General features: G+C 46.7%; 1 protein-coding gene across 4 annotated transcripts in view; it reads right to left on the reverse strand.

The window, feature by feature from the left end:
• Nucleotides 1-545: 545 nt before the first annotated feature.
• LOC109678597 (contactin-associated protein-like 4) overlaps nucleotides 546-21,545 on the reverse strand; it is a 130,690-nt gene continuing 109,690 nt past the window's right edge. For 3 of the 4 annotated variants that reach the window (XM_074072299.1, XM_074072298.1, XM_074072302.1), the window contains 8 exons: nucleotides 21,253-21,471; nucleotides 15,178-15,417; nucleotides 13,608-13,832; nucleotides 11,996-12,129; nucleotides 10,953-11,040; nucleotides 5,495-5,704; nucleotides 4,924-4,995; nucleotides 546-3,430 (listed from right to left, as the gene is read on the reverse strand). In XM_074072299.1, the coding sequence (XP_073928400.1) occupies nucleotides 3,243-3,430; nucleotides 4,924-4,995; nucleotides 5,495-5,704; nucleotides 10,953-11,040; nucleotides 11,996-12,129; nucleotides 13,608-13,832; nucleotides 15,178-15,417; nucleotides 21,253-21,471 (1,376 nt within the window). In that variant the 3' untranslated portion in view covers nucleotides 546-3,242. The remainder of the gene's footprint in view (nucleotides 3,431-4,923; nucleotides 4,996-5,494; nucleotides 5,705-10,952; nucleotides 11,041-11,995; nucleotides 12,130-13,607; nucleotides 13,833-15,177; nucleotides 15,418-21,252; nucleotides 21,472-21,545) is intronic. The other variant, XM_074072301.1, reaches the window with a different exon arrangement.

The following is a 21,545-nucleotide window of genomic DNA, read 5'->3' on the forward strand; positions in this document are numbered from 1 at the left end:
GTGAGGCAAGGGGGGCTGGCCAGGCCACTGTACTAGGAGTTCTTCCTTTAAATTTCTGCAAATCTGTGAATATTTTCATCCATGATGGTAAGTTTTATGTGTGACTATGTAGGCTAAGGGTCTGTCACTAGCAATACTTTTACATGGTTAAGACAGGATTTTATTTTTAATGACAGCATTTAAAATGCCTGTGGGTTCCAGCAGACTAGCCCTAAACTGTCTCTTTTTCCTCCTGGATGTTTCATTACCACTCACACGCGTGTACAGACACACATGAGCCCCCACACTGGCAGGGGACTGGTTTCATATAATTTCGCCTGCCCTTCTGCAGGGTCCAGAGCAGAGACCCAGCTTTGAGTATGTTGGGGACACATTTTGGCCCATGGATTGGAAAGCACAACATTAAACAGGAAACATAGCATGCTTTGATTTACATGGGTGTGTTTTGTTCTTCCATCTTGATTATAACCTGATGACTCAATTGTACAATAAATCTTTAGACTTCAGAGTAATCTGATTTTATTCATGTATGCATGTACCTCAGTTATCTGTCATATAAAGTAGGTATTCAACAAGAAAGGATATGAAAAAGGATGAATAATTATAGGTCAGTTTAGAAAGCCAGAGTGACACCCGCTGGGTTTCCTTTTTTGTGAGGACTGAGTGAATGCAGGTGTGTGGCTGGTCTCCATCCAGCTGCCCACTGGCACTGGTCCCTGGGGAATCAACCCATTCACCATCTCATTCATAAAATTCACAAGCCAGAATATTAAAACAGAATCAAACATTTTCCAAGTGCACAGTCTCTTCTCCAAAGAAAGTCCACACTCCACTCTGGCACAGTTAATGATTCCATTTCTCTACTGTTGACAGGTACCATTCTCCTCTCCTGACAGAGGCACTCACTCAGTGAAGACCCCACTCTGGAGGGGCCCTGGCAGACCAACAAGACTCTGACCTTGCCTCTGTAAGTGACGGTGGCATCAGGGTCCGATGACACTGCTACAAAGCAAGTTGACCATGACCTTTGACCCCATTCTGGTTCATACTGAAAATGGGATGGTCCAAAGAAAGCCCAGGCTTCTTTCTCAAAGATTGTTAATTATAGGCCGTGAATATGAAAATAGAAGCGGTTGCCTGTTCTTGCCTTTTAACCTTGTACCAGGGCGAGTGCACTGAATTCTTCCCACCAGCATCTAGGACTTCTAGGGCACCCTGATGACCAGGCTCCATGGAGGAAGCAAGGGGGACAGTCCTCCATCTCAGCACCACACGTGTCTACAACCCAGATCACTCCCACGTAAACACTCAGCTCGTATTTACCACTCTCCCTCACCCTCTAATTTTATTTAAAATAAAAGCAATCGGTATGGTGACTGCAGCATTGATTTGCAAATGATAACAGTCCTTGGATGTAAAGAAAATCCCACCCCACAGAAAGATGCAAAAGTGTGTACTTCTTATTCACTATTTGGAAGCCTCTGACTTCATAATTTTAAAAATGTTATATAAGTTCTCTTAAGTATATGTCTGGATTTATTTTAAAAATCCTGTCATGAACAAGCAGGAAGGTAAACCTCTCAAATCTAGGATGACGGTGACAGCACTGGGCACTTCCTGTTGGGCCTCTCACAGGGGCTGGGTGAGGTGAGTGGACCCTTGTCTTTCCACCTGAGGACACCAGCGCACCTAGGGAGTGACCCCCACCTGAACCCCAGGACTGTATCCAGCTTGAGTCCTCCTCTACCACTGTTAATCTCTGTGGGAGAACCGCAGGCCATTTGCCAGTAACTGTCCTAAAGACACTAATTGAGAGCCTTTGATTTACAGAAAAAGCATCATGGACACCAATGCCAGCAGATGCGTTAGGACAAAGGTCAGGTGACTTCTCATCTAGAGAAGGAGACACAAAAGTCAGTGTGAGGCGGACAGCCACAGCCACGTGGAAGTCCTGTCACACTCAGGATCTTGCTGGGTTGGTGCTGAGAGAGGCCTTTTGTTGGTTTCACAGGGACCTAAATGGGAGCCCATGCAATGATTGAGCAAACAGGGATCCAAAGTGATTATTGGGTGCTTCCTGGAGTACCTGCTGTCCATCACCCGGCCTGCACCTGAGGGAAGGTGTGGGCACAGCTCATTAGTTTTGGAGACTGAGCAGTGAACATCGTATTCCAAGACAATGGGCTGCCTGGTTGCAGCTCCTGGCTCAGAGCCTGTTGGGTACTGTGCCTGGATGACACTCACAGGCCTCTGCTCCAACTGAGGAAGAGGGAATGTGATGCAAAGAGTGACAAGCTCTCTAACCCAGACATAACATCAGCATAGCAGACAGTGAGACCATCAGGGAAAAAAACCAGGTAAAATGCAGAAGACTTTACCATGGCTGAGAAACTGACGTCGTCACCCAGGAGCTTAGGGAACGTAACTCAGTACGGTGCTAATATCGATAGAAATACTTCTTCAGCATTTAAGGACTGTGGATCTGTCTGCTCTTCAACGTTAGTTAAAACAAAAGCCTGTGTGAGGCTGGCATTGGTCAGGGCTCTGCTACGTGTTAACAATAGACCTTGGCAAGAAACGAAGAGGAGAAAAGTCACAATCCTGTGCACTACTGGCCACAACCTCAACCATTCACCGGTGGCACCTGTTTCACGGTGGAAGACTGGCTTTGGTACTGGACTTATCTGTATTCATGGTGAACAGGAAATAAAAGCAATCCAAAAACAAACCACACCAGGGAGATCTCAGCAGAGGAAAAATACATTGTATCGACCAGCAAGGCAAAGGTGGAAGGCTGTGCATTTTGTCCACTTGGCTGTGGCTCACAGGGGATGTGAATATTCGGCAGACACAGTCAAGAAGGACGCTCACTTCCGTGGAAAGCAGTAATGATTACTGTGTAGGTGTAAAACAGAGTGTGGCCAGACTGTGATGAGAGCCCATAGCTCCCTCCAAGACCCACAGTCACAGCTAAACTGGCTTAAATCACATGGGGCTATCAGAAACTAACATGAAACTGACATGGTCACAGAACTAAGTCATGGGGCCATAAAACACAGCAACAAAGGAGAGTTAAGGAGCAGTGTGTAAGAGGAGGCGTCCTCTGGGCTCTGTGTGGGCAGCTGCAAGCCTGATTGCATTGCAACCTATTGCGTTTGCAAAGTGATTTTCTGGCAGGGAGAGAGCTCCAGGCGTAGCAAGAAGTCACACTGCAGAGAGAAGGTAGTCAAGGTCAGTTTCATTCAGAAGCAGCACTCCTGGTTTCCACGTGCCACATTCTGCACATCCAGCTCACTGAATGCGACCTCAGCGGTGCCTTGATTCTCTGACTGCTTTACCTCCCTGGCTGTGTCCACGTTCTTCTGGTGGTGCAGGCGGATGGCAATGGCCACAGTGCAGAGCAGGACAAACACCACCAGAGCGATCACACCTGGGGTGGGGAGGGAAAGTCCAGAGTCAGAACAGGCTTGCAACCCTGTACCCAGATACAGTAGGGTCCCAGGACGACCCTTACCTTCTCTGCCCTGTCCTACCATCCCAGAGGCAAAAATTAAATATTTTACATACACCAAGTCTCTATTTTATTATAAATTGGGAACAGTAAGACTTCGAGAATTCTAGGTTAAGTGGCATCATTATATTTGGTTTACTTTTGATTCTGTTTCATGCCTTTCCTGAAATTATGTAGAGAATTTGTTTACCACCCCAGAAGAAAGTTGAAGACACTGCCCTCAGCACATGCACTGCTTATGTTAACAAGTAGACAGACTCAATTTTTAAAACCCAGAGGCACCATGTCCTCAAAAAGTTTTCAGTATTTTTGCCAAGGAAATTACATTGTACACATTTTAATGAAATTGTCATAAAATAATTTGGGCAGGCCATAGTGTAGTACAGTAAGTACATGTGAATCTACATGTATGTGTCTGGCTCCTCCTAATCTTACTGTGGGAAAATATGGGGTGTGGGAGCCTCTAGAGTCCCCACTTGACAAGTCTTGATGATTAAAAGCAATGCCTGTGTTTCTCAGCCCTGCTGCATATTAGGCAAATTTAATGGAAACCTCTGGGTGGAAGAAATACATGATTTTGGAAAACTTTCCAGTGATACATACACAATCTATATTTGAGAAACACAAAGCTACATTGAAGCAGATATATGTTGAAGCTGTCACACTCATGAAAATTTAGAGATCAAATGTTAGTTGCAGAGTATTAATAAATGTGATGTGTGAACTAAGGACCATTAGTGCACCAGTTTTATCAGTAAACAGGAAATGCAGGACTAACACAGCCAGGGAAACAGCACATCTGTAAAGCAGGTCTGATCAGTCCTTGTGAAGATGGCTGACCAGACCACAGTGGAGCCCAACTGACCTGAGGCTCTGACTGCACTGGGGATGTGTGCTGATCTGGGCAGAATCCTAGGGCAACCTGAACTAAAAGTACTGAGTCTGGACAGTCTGTATGTCAGCATACATGTGACAAGGATGTGCTGCTGAGCCCAGCACAGAAGGGGTGACAAAGGCTCTCAGGTTGGGAGGTATTTCACCTCTTGTCTTGGAATACACAGAGGAGGGCCTCTCACTAGAGGCAGAGGTGGGCTCTGGGCAGGAGCAGGCATTCCATCAAACACAGGCTGTGCCCGGGGGACAGGTGGCCATTTGCAATTTGAGATTGTCTCATTGTTGGACATTTTTACACTAATAATCCCTTAAACAGGTGTTGGTGAAATTGATTATTTATATTGAGAAGCTCCAAGGAGATTCCAAGGTGACTCCAGGACTGCATCAGAAAATAAGTACAACACGGAAACTCGCCCAGACCTGTGCTACTCGGCACAGAGCTTGGGAGGGGAGGGTGCAGACCCTTACACTCTCCCACAAACCACCCTCACTCAGGGGACAGCCATGCCCCGAGTCACCTCCAATCACAGCTGAGTCGCCCCTGGAGGCCTCCACTAGGGGTTGCCCCACATCCACCGGACCAGAGTGCTCTGCAGAAGAAAGATGGAGGCAGCAACAGTGAGAAATTCAGATGTAAACTTTGGGGGATATCCTTCTAGAATTGGGGTTTGTGCTGTTTGTTAACTTCAGGATAAGAAGTCACAGTGAGGCCACATCCACATCACATGTGCACAGGTGGGGGTGAGACTCTATGTCACACATGCACAGATGAAGGTGAGACCATGTCCACATCACACACACACAGGTAGAGATGATACTGTGTCTATATGACCATGTACAGGTGAGGGTGAGACTGTGTCTGTGTCACACATGCACAGGTAGAGGCGAGACTATGTCCACATCACATGTGCACAGGTATGGGTGAGACTGTGTACTACATAGGAACAGCCAGCAGGGGGACCCTACCCCACATACATGGGTGGCGGTGAGACTGCTTTCATTTCATGTGCACAGGAAACAGTTCCACTTGCAGTAGGGAGGATGCAAGGGCTGGGAGGTGAGAAGCCTGCCAGGCCCTCTCAGACCCACCTGCCTGTGCGGGTGTCTGCTCCCACGCTGTGATGTCTCCTGTGGATGCTCCACAGTTGGATGCTGTCACTGGTCCCTGTACTGAGGTGTGCTCAGTGTGTAGCACAGCCTTCAGTGGGGCCACATGTCCAAACTGCAGTGTGGACAGGCAGCCCACAAAGCCATGTGTGCCAGCCTGCAATGTGTCTGTGTCCAGGTGGCCCCCGGGCTCTGTAGAGAGGAGGTGCGTTAGTGGGGCTCAGGAGCAGGTGTGGTATCAGTGGGAGGGTCAGGGGTGTCAGTGGGGTAAGGTGGTCCTGAGGACATTGGTGGCCCTGGGGACACCACGGGCACAAAAACCTGCAGAGCCTGGACAGTGACTTGATTCCAGGGCACATTGCTAGGCCTTGGCTCATCTCCCTGGAGAAGTAATTTCAATTAACCACAAAATGAATACTAACAATAGCAGTAAAACAAACCAAGCAGTTGAAAGAAGACACAGTTCAGATTTACAATTCTGCTGCTAACCAACGAGGCAAAATTATGCACAAAAATAATGGATTGGTGTTTTCAAAGCTACAGTAGTGATGCCTTTATTGGTCTGTTTCATTAACAACATTACAATTTGTGATTTTGACCCTGAACTTTTTCAGACTTAACAATGAGTTTGTCAAAATTGACTTGTGCAAGGTCATGTTCAGTGACAATCACTGGATCTGTGTCTACTCAGAGACGTTCAGAGAGCACTTTGGGTTCTGGCTCATTGTGTCTCTGCTCCATCTCCCACCTGCAGACCACACTCAGCCTCCCTAGCATGGCACCCTCTCCACCCTTGAGATGGGTGTTTGAGGGCAGCCTCAGTCTTGTGAACCTTTGTTTCAGCCTGAAACCCCCATGGCCACCTGTAGAGCTCACACGTTTTACCCATGTCTTGGCATTTTTACCAATGCCCTGGGGCTCATGGATGCCTTTTGCCTGCAGCTGTGGGGACCTGGTCCCTCTGGCTTTGTCAACAGACATTAACTCTCACTGTTCTAGAGACTCAAGCCTGAGAAGAAGGCACAGGCAGATATGGGGTCTGGGAGAATGTCTTCCTGGCTTGTGGACAGAGCCTTCTCACTATATCCTCAGGTGGCCACAGTCCTGAGGCAGGTGCATGTAAGAGCTGTCCATCTGTGTAAGAGATTGTCACACGTGGGGTCCCACCTCAGGATGGAATCACCTCTCCCAATCCTAACACCATTCCACTGGGAGCTGGGCTTCAGCTTGTGGACCTGGGGACACAAACACCTGGTCTAGGTCCTTGGTTGTAACACTTTCTCTCTTGGCTGTTCGAGTAGCTTCAGGGCTATTCTTGGGAAATGGGTGCTATGCCAAGGCCTGCCCCTCTTCCCTGTGGTGGAAAACATCTGCCTGTCTCCATTCTGCCTGGGTCCTGGAGACCATTGGGCACCTTGAGTTCCAGGCTCCAGGGATGCCACAGAGCCTTCTCAGGCCTGGGGCAGATTCATCCTAAGACTCCTCCAACCAAGGGAGACATCTGGGGTTTGGGGAGTGCCTCACCCTGCCTCTGCCTGCTGACTGGGCTGACTTCACCACTGTGCAGGACAGACACCAAAACGTCGTCTTCTCTGAAACGCCTGCAGCAACACCCAGTGGTGCTTCCTTCAGCTTAAGCTTTTTAAAATCAGTAAGTGACACGTTTTTATTTGCAGAAGAGTGTTTTATGTACACGGGTGTTCTTATGTACTTATGCAGACAGAATGGAGGGGCTGTGCATGGAGCCTCTCAGTGTTGTTGACAGACCCAGCTGGACTTAAGGACATGGGGTCCTGGGGTGGTCCAGCTTTGAGGTGTGATGCATGTTTTCTGGTAAAACTGTGTAGGTTATTTTAAATGAAGACAGAGTTATGATTTCAAGATTTTTTTCTATAGGAAATCAAGCTTCTGAAGTCTCAGGTTACACAAACTCCTGACAATTCAGATTTTTTGGTACCTTTCTGATTTCACAATTCCTGTGAGTTATGTGTCCCAAGAAAGGCACAGCCCCACTTCTTCAAAGACATCTTTTAACGACAGGACTAGAAGAGAAGCTGGGGCGTTAAACCCTGTAAGGCACGCTTCTCTGCTGGGCACTCTGGAGGGCTGGGCAGCACCCGGAAGGGGCAGCAGGGAGTGCTTGGCCCCTCTTGAGCAATAAGATGTCGGGAAGAAAAGCCAGTGATCATCTCACACATGTTCACTGAAAGCGGAAGCAAGGAAGAGGCACAGGGGCGCTTCTGCCCCTCTATGTTATGTCTGTGCTGCCAGAGCCAGACTTGCGGCCTTGGGCTTGGGTGGGATGGGGCTCTGGGCACAGTCAATGCTCTCTCCTGGAGTAAACTGTGTGCCATGGTCCCGGCCTGTGCTGCTGTGCAATGGGGACTGTGACTTCTCTCGATGCACACTGTCCTTCCAGGTTCACAAGGAATGCAAATGTCTCATGGACACAAAACTTGGAGACATCTTAGGAGCATCACATTGTCTCTCTCTTGGAACCACAGAACCCCATGGGCAGAGGGGCCTTAGACACAAAGAAGAAGACCATGGTGACATAATTCAGAACGCCATGGCTTTCAATGACTAACTGCGTACATTGTAGGACCTTAGAATTTTATATTGAGAGGAATCTTAGAATTACTGCAGCATATTTTTATCACACTGTGAAAATGCAACCATCTGTGTTGAGTACCAGTCACTGTTCTGAGTGCCCATTTGCTTCTTACGACCACCCAAGAGCTAAGGTTGCCGCCATCATCACCTTTCACAGATTATTGCCCTGAGCACAGAGAGGTTAAAGTAACTTGCCCATGCACGCACAGCCAGAAGACAAGGGGTACGAAAGTTTCTGGGAAAAGTCGGTGGACCTGCTGTTGTCTCTGGTCCTTCCTGGCCACATACACAACTTCAAATCCATTCTGAAGCTCGCCATGTTCTTGTATCTTTCCTGTTCTGCAATATTTCTTTCAACTGGTCTAGTGGTTACTGGTAACAGACATTTAGGGCCTGTGGAGTCTATCAAGGTGCTTGCAGAACCAGGTTTGGGCCATCTTCCCATTAAGGCCTAAGAAGTTGGACCCCAGCCCTGTTGCCCTCACCTGGAGACTCCTTTTGCTCACCTGAGCATAGCTTGGGGGTTGAAGGGAGGCCGTTTTGCTCTGTGACCTTTGTAAAGCATTGGATTTTTGTTTGATAGAATTTATTTTTTGCTTCTTCATTTTGTTTTATAACTTGTAAAAATCAGATACTTCAGAATCCTGATCATACAAAATTCTGGTGTCACCACATCAACAAGAAGCAACAGTGTCATGATTAGGTTAAAGTGCATTACAGCACACACCCTGGCTCAAGGCCAAGCAGTTTGCACCTGAAGGAACATCACTCCTAAAAGACTGAGCAGAATCTGACCATGTGGGATCAACAAGGAGGACCTCAGGGTGGATCAGCTAAGTGTGCACTGGACTCTGATGTGGACTCTGGGCTATTGTGTCTGACCAGAGAGCCACTGGTGACCTGATCGGGCCATGTCCTTGTCCACCTCTGCTCCCATGCCTGAGAGAGTCCACCTGCATTGTGGGCTCAGGAGCTGAGGAGATGAGGGACAGAGGAACCATGAGCACTGGGCTCTCAGCAGGAACGGTGCGTCTGACCTCAGTGTTGAACCCTCTGTCCACCAGAAGGCAAGGTGAGCTGAGACCTGACCCTGGGACTTCATGGGCCTCGGTGATGGGGTGCCTTATGGTTCTGCAGATCTGGAATGTAATATGGTGGGTTTTGTGGGCTTACAAAATGGTTTTATTAGGCTTATGGCACAACAAACTTTAAAAAGAAACTATCAAAACATGAAAAGTGTCATATCTTTGTTGAAATCCAGGCCCAGGCCCATGGTAAGTGAACAGTTTTTTACAGTTTCTTGGAGTCCAACTGCTTCCAGCTACAAATTCAATGCTTTCCCTCACTTTTAGAGTCTGAATAGTGGGCCCATGAATACAAAATTCTTGAATGAAAATGAAATTGACACCTTCAATTCCACCTGACATGCAAAACTCCTTGAATTGAAGGAAATGTATGGATAGGAATGTATATACCTAATTTTGAATTTTATTCATTCTTTATGGTTGCACAATATAGTCACATTCCTGGTTTGTTACCCAATGACTCCCCATCGCTGCACAGAATCATATCCCAGCAACTTTGACGTTTGTTTATAAGTTGTGTTTGTAACAAATTCTCTTGTCAAAGTTTTAAAATCCTGTTTGATGCTTTGTATCTGTGCTGTACTATTTCTGTGTGCATCTTCTTGCTTGGGTTGTGGAGCGTGTGTGTGTGAGTGTGTGGGAGAGCATGTGTGGGCTTATAAGTGTGTGAGCATGGGTGTAAGCATAGGTATGCACGTGAGCACGTGTGTGAGTGTGCATGTGAGCACATGTGAGCACGTGTGAGCATGTGTACGAGCATAAGCTCTGTGTAAGTGTGTGATGCTGTATGACCTCAGTTCTCAAGTCAGCTTGCACACGTAAGCAGTGCTTTCCATACATCACTTTTCTTCTACCCATTGTCACAGTCTGGTGGAACATTGCCACTCCTGACATTTCCCCAGTGGGTTGAAGAATGGGAAATTACACTTCTGGTGCCCAAGACAGAGTTTGAAACCTTAGTGCTCATCCTTTTCAATGACTTCTGTCAGCTGGCCATGTATGGTGTAGGCACACAGGACTTTAGGATTATACGTGAGGAGAAATGTGATTGCCTACTGAATATAGGTACAAAAAGGGGAAAGATTAAAAATTACGTTAGGAAGAAATGCATCACATTAGTGCCAAAACAAGACCAGAAATACGAAAGACCTCAAGACCTCCCAAGAATATGTGGACGTCTGTGACATCCACGGTTTATTTAAATGGAATGCAAAACTCTTTAGAGTCACCTGCCTTTCTCATGGTTGTTTTGGGAAGTGGAGAGAAACAAAGGTGGCTATCAGCTCTACTATAACCAGGGTGACTGCCCAGAGCGCACATCACCGACCGGCTCAGGCTCTGTTTTGACAGAGATTTGTCCCCACCCTCCAAGCACTGTCCTTAGCTAAAGGATAGCATATGCTTTTCAAATTTTTCCTTTCAAGCGTCATTCTACAAGGCCTATGGGTTGCCATTGTCGATCTGTAATCTGCATTACCTACGCCTGCCTCAGTTACTCTTGGGGAGGGAAGAAGTCACAGCAGGTCCCAACCTGATGGCCACAGTGCATGTGGAGTGCTCCCTGTGGAGTGCCTGATGTCCTCCTGTGTAGGCCATGCCCTGGGCCCTGCAAGCCCTGGGCAAGAGTGATTTCTGTGAGGTGGGCAGAAGTGGTACATCGGCATAAACAAGGGACAGTCTTCGTGTTAGTGGCCTGGTGCTGTGACCCGTGGAGGGTTGAGGAGGGCTCTGTGTCTACTTGCCTAAAATCCTGCCCAGCACGAGTGATTTGATGGCCTTGAATTCCATGCCCGATGACAGACTCACTTGTCTCCACTCTTTCTGGTTCACCTGCCCAGGAGAAGTGAACATCAGCACATTTCTCATCCATTATTGACAGGGAGGCAAAAATAAAATAAGAATGATTTGAGAATGGTGGAGTGGCTCAAGAGGTAAGAGTGCCTACCTAGTAAGTATAAGGTTCTGAGTTCAAGCCCAATGGTAGCTAAATAATAAATATATATTTTTTAAAGAATGATTTTAAATAGCTGCTGTGGCTGCCCACAATGGAAGTGCCTGAACCTAAGTAGTGCCAGGTCTCAAGGGAGAATGAATGCTGGCCCATTAGCGAAGGCTGTGTCACAGACACCCCATTCCCACCTGTTCTTCAACCCCTGTGTTTTTCTTCATGTCCTTGTTACTTAACAATACAACATGGATGATCTGTAATGGGTAGAACCCACAAAGAGATAAGAAAGCTCAAGGTTTTGGGTTCAAGCCCTAAGCTTTTACATATCTCAAAAATAAAACCTGAAACACCAGACCCAAATGTGCTACATTCATGTACAACAAGTGTGCCAACACCTGTCTTCAAAAGTCCTGGTGGGGCATCACACCATTTTCTGTACCACGACTGTGCCCTATTTTGTTGGAGATGTGGATTTTGATCAAAATCATAAGCTATGTAAGGAGGCAGCCCTTTTGAGTGTCACGATGCTCATACTCTGTGGATTACTGTTGGGAAGTCATTGAAAAGGCACTGCTAGTTATGCACTGGGGGAAGTAGACCAGTTCCCAGGAAGTGAATTCAGTAACAAAGCAACAATGTAAGCAAAGTTTCCTACTGTGTTATCAGATTCCAATTGCTAAGTGAAGGAACAGAAAGTCCAGGCTATGTTCAACTTCTTGTCTGTGACATATGGGACAGGAGCCTCAGAATAAACTCATGCCCCATGTGGGAAGCATTGCTTTGGGGATGCTGCTGGGGCCTGTGACCTCCCTCCTGTGCGGTTGCACCTGCTGTTACCTGGACGGAGACCACACTGTCTTCCCTGCTGATCTCCACATGGTGGAAGTTCCCATCAGCCAGGTTCTTGAAATTGAAGCTGAAAACATCGGGACCTTTGTGTATATCCAGCTTGTACCTGATCTGTAAACTCCCTAAAGCAGGAAACAATGACACTTTTAACCAATAAAATGTTTTTGTGACTGCCTCTTTGCACTCCAGAGGAGCTAACGTTGCTCACTTACTCCTAGGAACACTTTCTTTGAGAGTGAATGGGGTGTAACCCTCTTAGCCATCTCTGCTCTGGGGCTGCTGGGCTCCTGGGTTGTTGGACTCATCTCCCCTTCCAACTGTGCTATTTTAAGGTCTAGCCAAAAGTTGTTGGTACCAAGACCCTCTTTCCTCCTTAATTTTATAATAAAGTGTGAATGCACGATAGAGCCTAAAGTTCACCCTACGTTTGCAAAAGCATTGTATTAAATGCAGGGTTGAACTTTGTGAGACACTGGAATTACTTTGTACAGTCTTGTCTTCTTTGAATGCACTTCCGAATTCCTGAAAGATGACTCACAAGGATGCAGAGCTGTCTCTGGGAGCTGCTTGCAGCCTTGTGGCTTTGGGTACCTGAGGGGCCATGAGGCCAATTCCAGGTGGCGCCTGTGGGCCTTAAGCACTGACATTGAAATGGACCCTGTCGCCCTCTGGGATTGACCCTTTGTGCTTGTGTGAGGTTGATAAGTCTGCTGCTGTGTGTCACGGCAACTTCCAGGGTGTTTCTGAGCTCCCCCTCCCACTTATGAGCTTGACAATTCTTAAGCCATGATAAGCCTAAATATTCCTACCATATTCCTATATATCCTTTGGGTGCTAAAACCCTGGGGCCACGTTTGAAGCAGCATGTTGTTTGACCAGCATGTTGTTTTAACTAGTCCTAAAATCTGTACCTATAACCAGGAAATGGAAACTAGATATAGAGATGTGTTTTTTCCAGGACACAAGGTCTCTGTGTGTCATGGGTGACACAGCTTTAACTCCCCAGGAGAGTCACCCTGTGCCTTTGGTTGTATGATGGGCTGCACTAAAACTCTGCTAGCTAGAAATTTTTGCAAGTTTTCCCAGATCTTAAGTAAGTCCCTGACATCCCATTTAAGTAAGAGGCTGAAAGCCATGGCCCTGTCTCTACCATGGACATGATGGTATCGCCTGCTGGTTGTAACTGGACTGTCATCTCCCCATAGACAGGGCACAGGCCACTTCAGGACCATGGCTGCCCCTCAAGGTGCCTGGCTCCCTGGCCTCCCCTTTAATTCTTTGCTCAGAAGGAGGAATTATTTTCCACATTTAACTAGACGCCTCATACTTTTAAAAAAGACCTTCCAGGGATGAATGGTAAGAGTTCCAGTTAATGAGGTATCAAAATAAAATAACTTTTACAGATGAGACAGTGCTAACGTGGTTCTGCAATGATGTCTGTGCGACAATTTGCTTATGGCCTTGAAAAGTAAAACAAATCAACCTCTGGAGAACATGCCATTTCTTTCTCACTCAGAACTAGAGGGGCTTAAATATGAAAACTTGGTGTTGTAACAGTTCTAACAATTAATTTACTTTTCTAACACTCAAACACACGCACCATTTCTGGCGAGGGTGATGGAAAGGTAGGTCTTGTGGAAGGAGTCCACGTAGAGCAGCAGGCTTGGGGTCTGCACTGTGCGGAAGCTGAAGGACATGGTCTCTCGGGTCAACTTCTTGTCCCCATGGAATGATGCCACATGGGGGTTGGGGTTTGAGCTGAAGGGATGATATTCCTGAAAGTTGTAAGTCATTGAGGAGCCGGTTCCAAAATATGCAGAAATTTCTGAAATAATATGCACATTTTAAAGTTATAAAAGGCTGATGGTTAACTTTAATATACAGATATTTGAATTATTTTAATTCTCAGAACATTTTAATAAGTAAGAGAGTGGCACATGTTATAAGTGCTCCTATATTTCAGAAATGAATGTCAAGTTGATGGCTGGAGCCCTCAGGAATGTCCTTGAGAATTCCCTCTGCATCACGTGCTCCATCATGGCCTTGTCCCCAGCTCCAGGCTGGAGCCCAGGGTCCTGGCCACCATGGGTTTATCTTCTGCCCCTTCCCTTCAGGTTCTCTGTGTTACTCTTTGCATTTCAGGAAGCAGTCTTCCTCAGGGAAAGGAAGGAGAGGTCCGGGGTCAACATGCCCCTTGTCTTAGCCCCACTGAGAAGGAAGACTGTGCTGGGGGCACCACCATGGTATGACAGATGGAGGGAAGGTCACTCCTCATCAGCATGCCCTGGGGACATTAGCTCTTCATGATCTATTCCTAACTGTGTTGCCAGCCTCTAAACAGGATCCCCTGCCTGCCATGGCTGCCACCCCACTCCTGCTGTGACTGTGAGACTTGGGAGTCAGCCAGGACTTGGGCAGTCATCCAGACTTGGGGCTCTTTCTTTCTGCTTCTTAGTTTCAGATGATCTAAATCTATAGCTGCCCTTCCTTTGGGCTCTGGGAGGGAGCATTCCCTGGCCACTGTACCCTGCAGAGGTTACTAGGTCTCCTGGCACAACCGAAGTGGAGATGGTGCTTGAACGGTGCAGCTCTGTTCTGAAGAGTAACTTATGTAACTGTGTTCTGACCTTTTCTAGGAAGCTAGTTCTTTTGAAAATCAAGAGCTGATGCGATTTGGTATCCAAGTTTGAACCCCAAGTTCCAATGGAGTTTCAAGTGCAAAATTATGCAGCTCAGGGATTCCTCAACACTGTTTCCCATAAGGGCGTGTGACACTCACAAGCATATTCCCAGAACCACACCCTGACAGCGTGAGCTCCTGTCTTTACAGTGTGGTGGCTACTTCAGCAAAGACTTTATTATCCTTACCATCTCTAGAGGTCATCAACAAAGGTCAGAGAACAGTGTCCATGTGGCTCTGTTTTGTTCATCTCGACAGCTAATGAAAATCGTATTTATTATAGCAATAAAATACAGTCTTGGAAATAAGTTCTTCTTGCACTTACCAAAAAAATTACCTTAAATAACAATTTCATCTGATAGAATATTGAAATCAGTTAGCGCTAAAAGGAATTTAGGGATGAGATGCGTTTAACAAATAGTTACAGAAAGGCTTCTTCATGTCCAGTAAGAACCTGCCACCTTGCAGGTTATATCCCCAGCACACCCACCTGTGGAACAGAATGGCCCCGAGTAGGCAGACAGCTGGCAGTCGCAGGAGAAACCCTGGGGCTTCTCATGGCACTGGCCCCCATGGAGACACAGGTGCCCATAGGTACTGCAGTGACCCAGACAGCCTGGTTCCACTCCTGGTGTGACTTTGGCCCTCTCCTCCAGGTCCAGGGCCTTCCCATTCACCTGCAGAGCCCTGATGCAGCCCAGAAAGCCCCTCTGTCTGCTGGCTGTGCTTCCTATAAACAGAGAATAGTGTTGTGACTGCTCTGGGGGACTTGAGGGCTGCTACAGCCCCACATCTCAGAGAGCTCTGTGGCCAACATGGTTTGCAGACAAGTGTTAGCACTGTTGGAAGGTATTCAATAGCACTGAAAAGATAATTCCTTTGTGGAAACAGTAGAGTCCAGCAAGTTTTATTCTAACCAGTTTCCTTCTTAATTCTCAGAGGAATTTGTTTTAAAGTTAGTCTCATTAAAGCAAAGAAGGAAATTTAATAAAACACCAGTATCATTGCAGCAATTGCAATGTGATGTAGTGTGTGTTGATGTGACTAGCTCATGCTTGAGAATTTGTCATGGTAAATACAGCAGGCTTGATCAGAAGCCTGGAACAGTGACAGAGACCAGATTTACTCTCCATTGGGAAGGCAACTGAAAACAGCAGTTTAGCCACATTGACACCAACCCGGTATGTGAGGGTCATTGAAGGAGGCCGTGAGTTCTGCTGGAGAGGCCTTGGGCTGTAGTGCAGGGATCCAGGCAGTTTGAGTCCATGGGCCACTGGCTTGGTGTAGAGCCAAGGGCTGGGAGAGACAGTGGGGGCACCTGGGTCCACTGAGGACCCCACTCCAGTGCTGAGCTCACATCAGTCAACACAGGAGAGTTTCTGGAGCCAGGGACACAGAACTCAAATGACCAGAGCCATCTGCAGGTGTCACAGGTCTTGAAGCCCTGCTTGTTCCCATAGTCAGTCATAAACCAAGCACTCTGGGGCACCTGTTACAGAAGATACAAGTGTTGCCTCAATAGTGGGAAAATTAAACTAGGATAACTGCTCTCTAGCCACCAAATACGCAAGAACAAATCCACGAAGAACCAAAGCTCAAGAAGTAAAATAACACACAGTATTCAGACTCCATGAGGTGACAGCCACAGGCCTGAATCCAGCGAGAAGCTGTCACTTGCACAGATGCAGGTGTGGACTGCTGGACCAGCCTGGAGGGGAAATTGGCCCATTGAAACTGGCCCAGAGATGGTGGGTGATTGATTCAAAGAGGAATTAGAACATATGTTCATGAAGCCAGGGGAAGAACCAGGCCATCTTTGTATAAACATGAAATGTATGAAAAAGATCCATTTGAACTTTTAAAGAAAGAAACTATAATTTTTGAGAAGGAAAAGCCTGAGCACTTGGCAGTGTGAACCTGTGTAATGCTTAAATGAATTAATAAAAATTATAAAAGTGTCAGAGAAAAAAAGTCTCCAAGATAATAAGATTCTGACCAGGAAGGGTACAGCCAGGGGATGCCAGGCCACAACTTTGAAGAATCAAAGGCAAAACAGCAGTTAGCCCACACACATAGATATGTGGTACATGTGTGTGCACACAGTTATTGCTGCTAAGCCACCAAGGAGAAAAGCAGGACCGTATAAATTGTTCAATCCAAACAAAGCAGAAAAAAAATGAAAAAGGGGAAGGAAAAACAGATAGAATAAATAGAAGAAAAATAGTAAGTTGACAGAGTTAAACCCAGTCATATGAAAATCATATTAAAGACACAAACATTGCAGTCGAGACAGAAGTTGATTGTTTAACAATATGAAACCCCACCAAATGCTGCTTAAACAATATCTACCTTAAATCTAAATGCAGAGAGGCTGGAAGTAAAGGAGAAGATAAACCATGTCGTAGAGATCAAAAGGAGCTGTGTAGCTTACAGCTGTGCCAGAAAGAGTGGGTTCTAGAAAGAAGGAATGCTAGGAAATCACCAAGCATTGGAAAGGAAGACTCCTATACAGTCCATGTGGGTCAATGTGGAAATCAGGAAGTGACCTGAATCAGATGGGCTGCACCCATAGCAGCAGCCGGGAGATGATAGGGCTGCTGCTGTGAGCATCGTGTTGGCAGAGAAGAAGGCTTCACATCGTCTTGCCTTCTGTTTCAGAAAATAGGAAAGAGCAATGAAACCCAGAGACCCACTGAACAGAGGATAAGGAGCAAATATAAACTGGTAACACCAAGGCCAGATGCTGGTTCGCTGAGAACAGCAATGAAATTGACAAAAGCCCAGCAAGAAGAGTAAAGTGAGAGGGTAGAAAGAGGAAGAATCCCAAGCAATCGACTTCACAAGAGCAGAGGAGGGAGAGAGGTGGGGTGGTAGGGGTGGGGGGAGAAGGACACACAGAGGTGGAGAAAGCATGGCATCACAGGTTCATCAATATCTTAAGGGCAACAAGGGAGATACTATGTGTGTAACAGCCAAAAAGCTTGACAAGCTGATTGAAATGGAAAGACTCCTTAAAAGACTCAAACTACCAAAGCTCTGTGAAGAAGAAATGCAGAAGTGCAACACCCACACCACATAGCGTATAAAGCTGTTGAGTAACGGGGGAGCGGGGGAGCAGGGGAGAGAAAGAGAGGAGCAGAGGGGTTAATCTGATTAAAGCACGACGTATACACGTAGAAATACCACGGTGAAACCCTCTGACCAAAGAATGCACACTTGAGAAAACGACCACAGGCAGGTAAAATGGGTCCTGTCCAGAGGTGCTACCTGTGGGACTGGGGAGGTTAAGTGGAGAGGAAGAAGGAAGGGCAAATATGGGGGGTGCACTTTGTATACTTATGTGAAAATAGAACAGGTGAAATTGTTTTCAGAAGGGAGGAGTGTGAGGGAGAATGATGGAGGGGGTGAATCTTGAATCGAATCAAGGCACATTATAAGCACATATGTAAATGTTACAAAAAGGCCTTGTGCAACTAATATCTGCTAATTAAAATGTAATAAAAAGAAGAAATGCAAAATCATGGTACTTACATACCTATCAAAGAAACCAAATTTTCACAAACTCTTCTGCCATAGGGACCAAAGACACTGATGGATTCATTGGTGAGTCCTACCAAACACTTAAGGAAGAAAGAATTCCAATTATACACAGAACCTTCCAGAACAACATTGAAGAGGAGAGAGCATGTCCCACCCCACTCCGTGAGGCAGCATTACGTTCATACCCAAAGCAGGAAAAGAAACTTGGAGACTGGTGTCCCTCCTGAAAACGACTGTGAACTCTTAACATGTGAGCAAGTCAGATCCATTAAAAGAGATAAACTCATGAGACTGAGTATGCTTTATCTCAGGAAGGTAAAGTTTCTTCTTTTATTTTCAAATCACTGGATACAATTCACCATATTAGCAGAATAATAAAAATGTAAAGTCACCAGAGTACCTCAAGCAACACAGAAAACTCAATTAGCAAAAGCCAGCACCCATTTGATAAACACTCTCTTCAAGTTAGGAATATAAGGGTACTACCTGAGTCTGGAAGAAAGCACTGCAAAGAGGCCAACATACATCCCCAGTGGGGGCTCACCACGCACCACGTGACCGTGCCTCCTTTGCAGGACCAGGCAGGGACCCTGTCCCCTGGCCACACGGCACTGAAGGCCCTGGCCAATCACTGGGCAGAGAAATTCCAGCAGCTGCGGCAAAGTGCCCACACTGGAAAGGAGGCCATAAGACCATCTCTCTGCAGAGCCCATGGTCATCCCTGTACAATATTAGCTAGACTCTGCAAAAAGCTACCAGAGCCGATCAATTAATTTAGCAAGTATATAGTTAGATTGAAATAGGGAAAAAAAATCAACTGAATTTAAAAATACTACGTACATTGTTGGTGAAAATGTAAATTAGTGCAGCCATTTTGGAAAAGAGTAGAAGTACGTAAAAAAACTAAAAATATCGATACTGTGTGATCCAGATGTCCCATTTCTGAGCATATAGTGAAAAGGATTAATCAGTATGCCAAAAGACTTCCGCACCCCAGGTTCACTGCAGCACGATTCACACTAGTTGAGGTATGGAACTAACCTGGTGTCCTTCGATGGGTGGGTGGGTAAAGGCAATGCTGTATAAACAGACTCTATAAACACAGTGTAATAGTACTCAGACTTAAAAAGGCAGGACAACCTGCTATCCTGTGATACCATGCACCCTGGGGGGACACTATGCTAAGTGAAATAAGCCACGTACAGGAAGACAAATCCACATGGTCTCCCTCGTATGTAGAATCCAAAACAATCACCTCACAGGAGCAGAGAGTAGAACAGGGACTACCAGGGGCCATGATGGCATGGGTGGGGAATGAGGAGGCCTTGGTCAGCAGGAGCTCCAGTGTTCTGTTACACAGCAGGTGACTGCAGTTAATAATGTATTGTGAAATTCAGGACAGCAGGAAGAGTGCATAGGCAAAAGGGCCTAGGAGAGGATTGTTGACTTAAAAATGATGTGTGCTCCTTCTTTGATAAACAACTCTGATTATTTCAAGTTCTCTCTCTCTCTCCAACCTAGTGTTTGACCACAGATGGAATGTGAAGCCCACACGTGGAGAATGGCTCTGGCACTCCTGATAGAGCACACTGAATGCTGCCCACCTGACCTCTGTCCTCACAATCTGCAGCTTTGCAAGGTGTTTACACATATGGAAAATCCCCCCTGAAATCTGCCCTCAGCCATCATGAGGCTGTGACCCCAAAGCCATAGCTGTGAAGCCACAGAGGCCTTGAAGGGCAGCTGCAGAAGCTTGAGCAATTTCACTCATGGATTTGAACAGTGTCCACCCCTGTCTTTCTAAGGCCATCTCTGAGGTTCCAAAGGTTCACCACCGTACAGCTTCAGAGCCAAGTTTAGGAGTGTGGAGGCCTCCTTATGTCAAAGCAGCTGCTCACATGGCTAACTAACCCAGCGCGAAGACAGAGCGATCAGTGAGGTTCATCATGAGAGACAATGCACAGGAAGCAGAAACACACTGTGTGACTTTCCAGCGAGATGGAGAAGGAGTCTTACAGCTCATTTACATGCACTCTTAATTGGAAATACTTCACTCAAGTGTGGCTGTATAATCACAATTAGGGCATTTAGCATGCCCTTAATCTTAGAAATTTCAAACATGTATCTTTAACTAAACAAAACAGTTGGAAAAAGACAAAAGTACACAGAAATACTAAAACGATGTGTTTGTGAAATTCCTTTACAAACCTCACCCTTTGGTAAAGGAAGCTAATGAGACTTGATTGCATAAGTGCAGAAAACACTGGAACCCTGGGATTTGTGCTCAAATGTAATAGTTTGCAATTATTTTTCAGTTGTTCAGGTTCCTAATTTGTCGGAGCTTCTGAAATTGTTTGGAAAGGCACAGTGTCACAGAGGTCTAGATCCTGTCTCCTTCACTTCAGTCAGACCCACCCATTTGTAAACAACACAACACCAAACATCCAGCCAGACCAGGGGAGCTGGGGCCCTGGGTTCCGGTTCTGCAGAGGAGGAGCAGCAGTGGTGATGGGAGAGAGGAAGCTGTATGTTTGCAAATGTGGTGGTGAGTTTTGGGGTCAGGAGGAGGGTGGGGTGGACATAGGCTGGGGCTGTGAATGGGGGGACCATCCTTCCTGGTTTCCTCCTTGCCCAGTTTCTGGGGAACCCACCTACAATGGGAATGATGAGGATGGCAGCTGTGGACGCCAGCAGCACACCATCCACTGGATTCACAGTGGCCAGAGTTTGGTACCACAGGGGAGCAAGTCCTAAGACTTGGGTTTGGAGCTGTGACCATGGGGCATTTGCTCACAGAAGCCCCACCATGGCCAGCCAGATCCCTATACACAGTAGGGTACAGGCCCTGTTTGTGGGTGCAGTGAGGCCTGGGTAGAGCTTCCACTGTGGGCCACCGCTGGGTGGAGGGAGGCAGCCGTGGCTGGGGCTTCACAGTGGCAGGCCACATTTCTCACCTGTCTGCATCTCTCCTGAGCTATCCCTGCAGGAACCACGCAAACAGAAAGTGACAGCAGATGGCACTCACCCACGAAAAGCTGGCTGTTGAGCTGAAGGAGCACATGCCCATCCTCAGGGGCAGGACGCATCCCCACAGGCAGCAGGTCCACCTGCAGTGATGCCTCCTTTGTGTTCCTCTCTGCTCGGACCAGGTGCCACCGGTCGTCATTGAGGGGGGCTGGTGCACGCACCGTAACCTCACAGGGTCCATTTCCCACATCAAAGGAAAAGGTCACTTCCACAGGAGCTGCAAAGGAGGATAGAGAAGCAGCGTGAGAATTTTGCAGGAGGGTCCTAGGCTTGGATGCGTGGGAGTTTTAG

This window comes from Castor canadensis, chromosome 4 (assembly GCF_047511655.1).
Source record: "Castor canadensis chromosome 4, mCasCan1.hap1v2, whole genome shotgun sequence".
Classification (NCBI taxonomy): domain Eukaryota; kingdom Metazoa; phylum Chordata; class Mammalia; order Rodentia; family Castoridae; genus Castor; species Castor canadensis.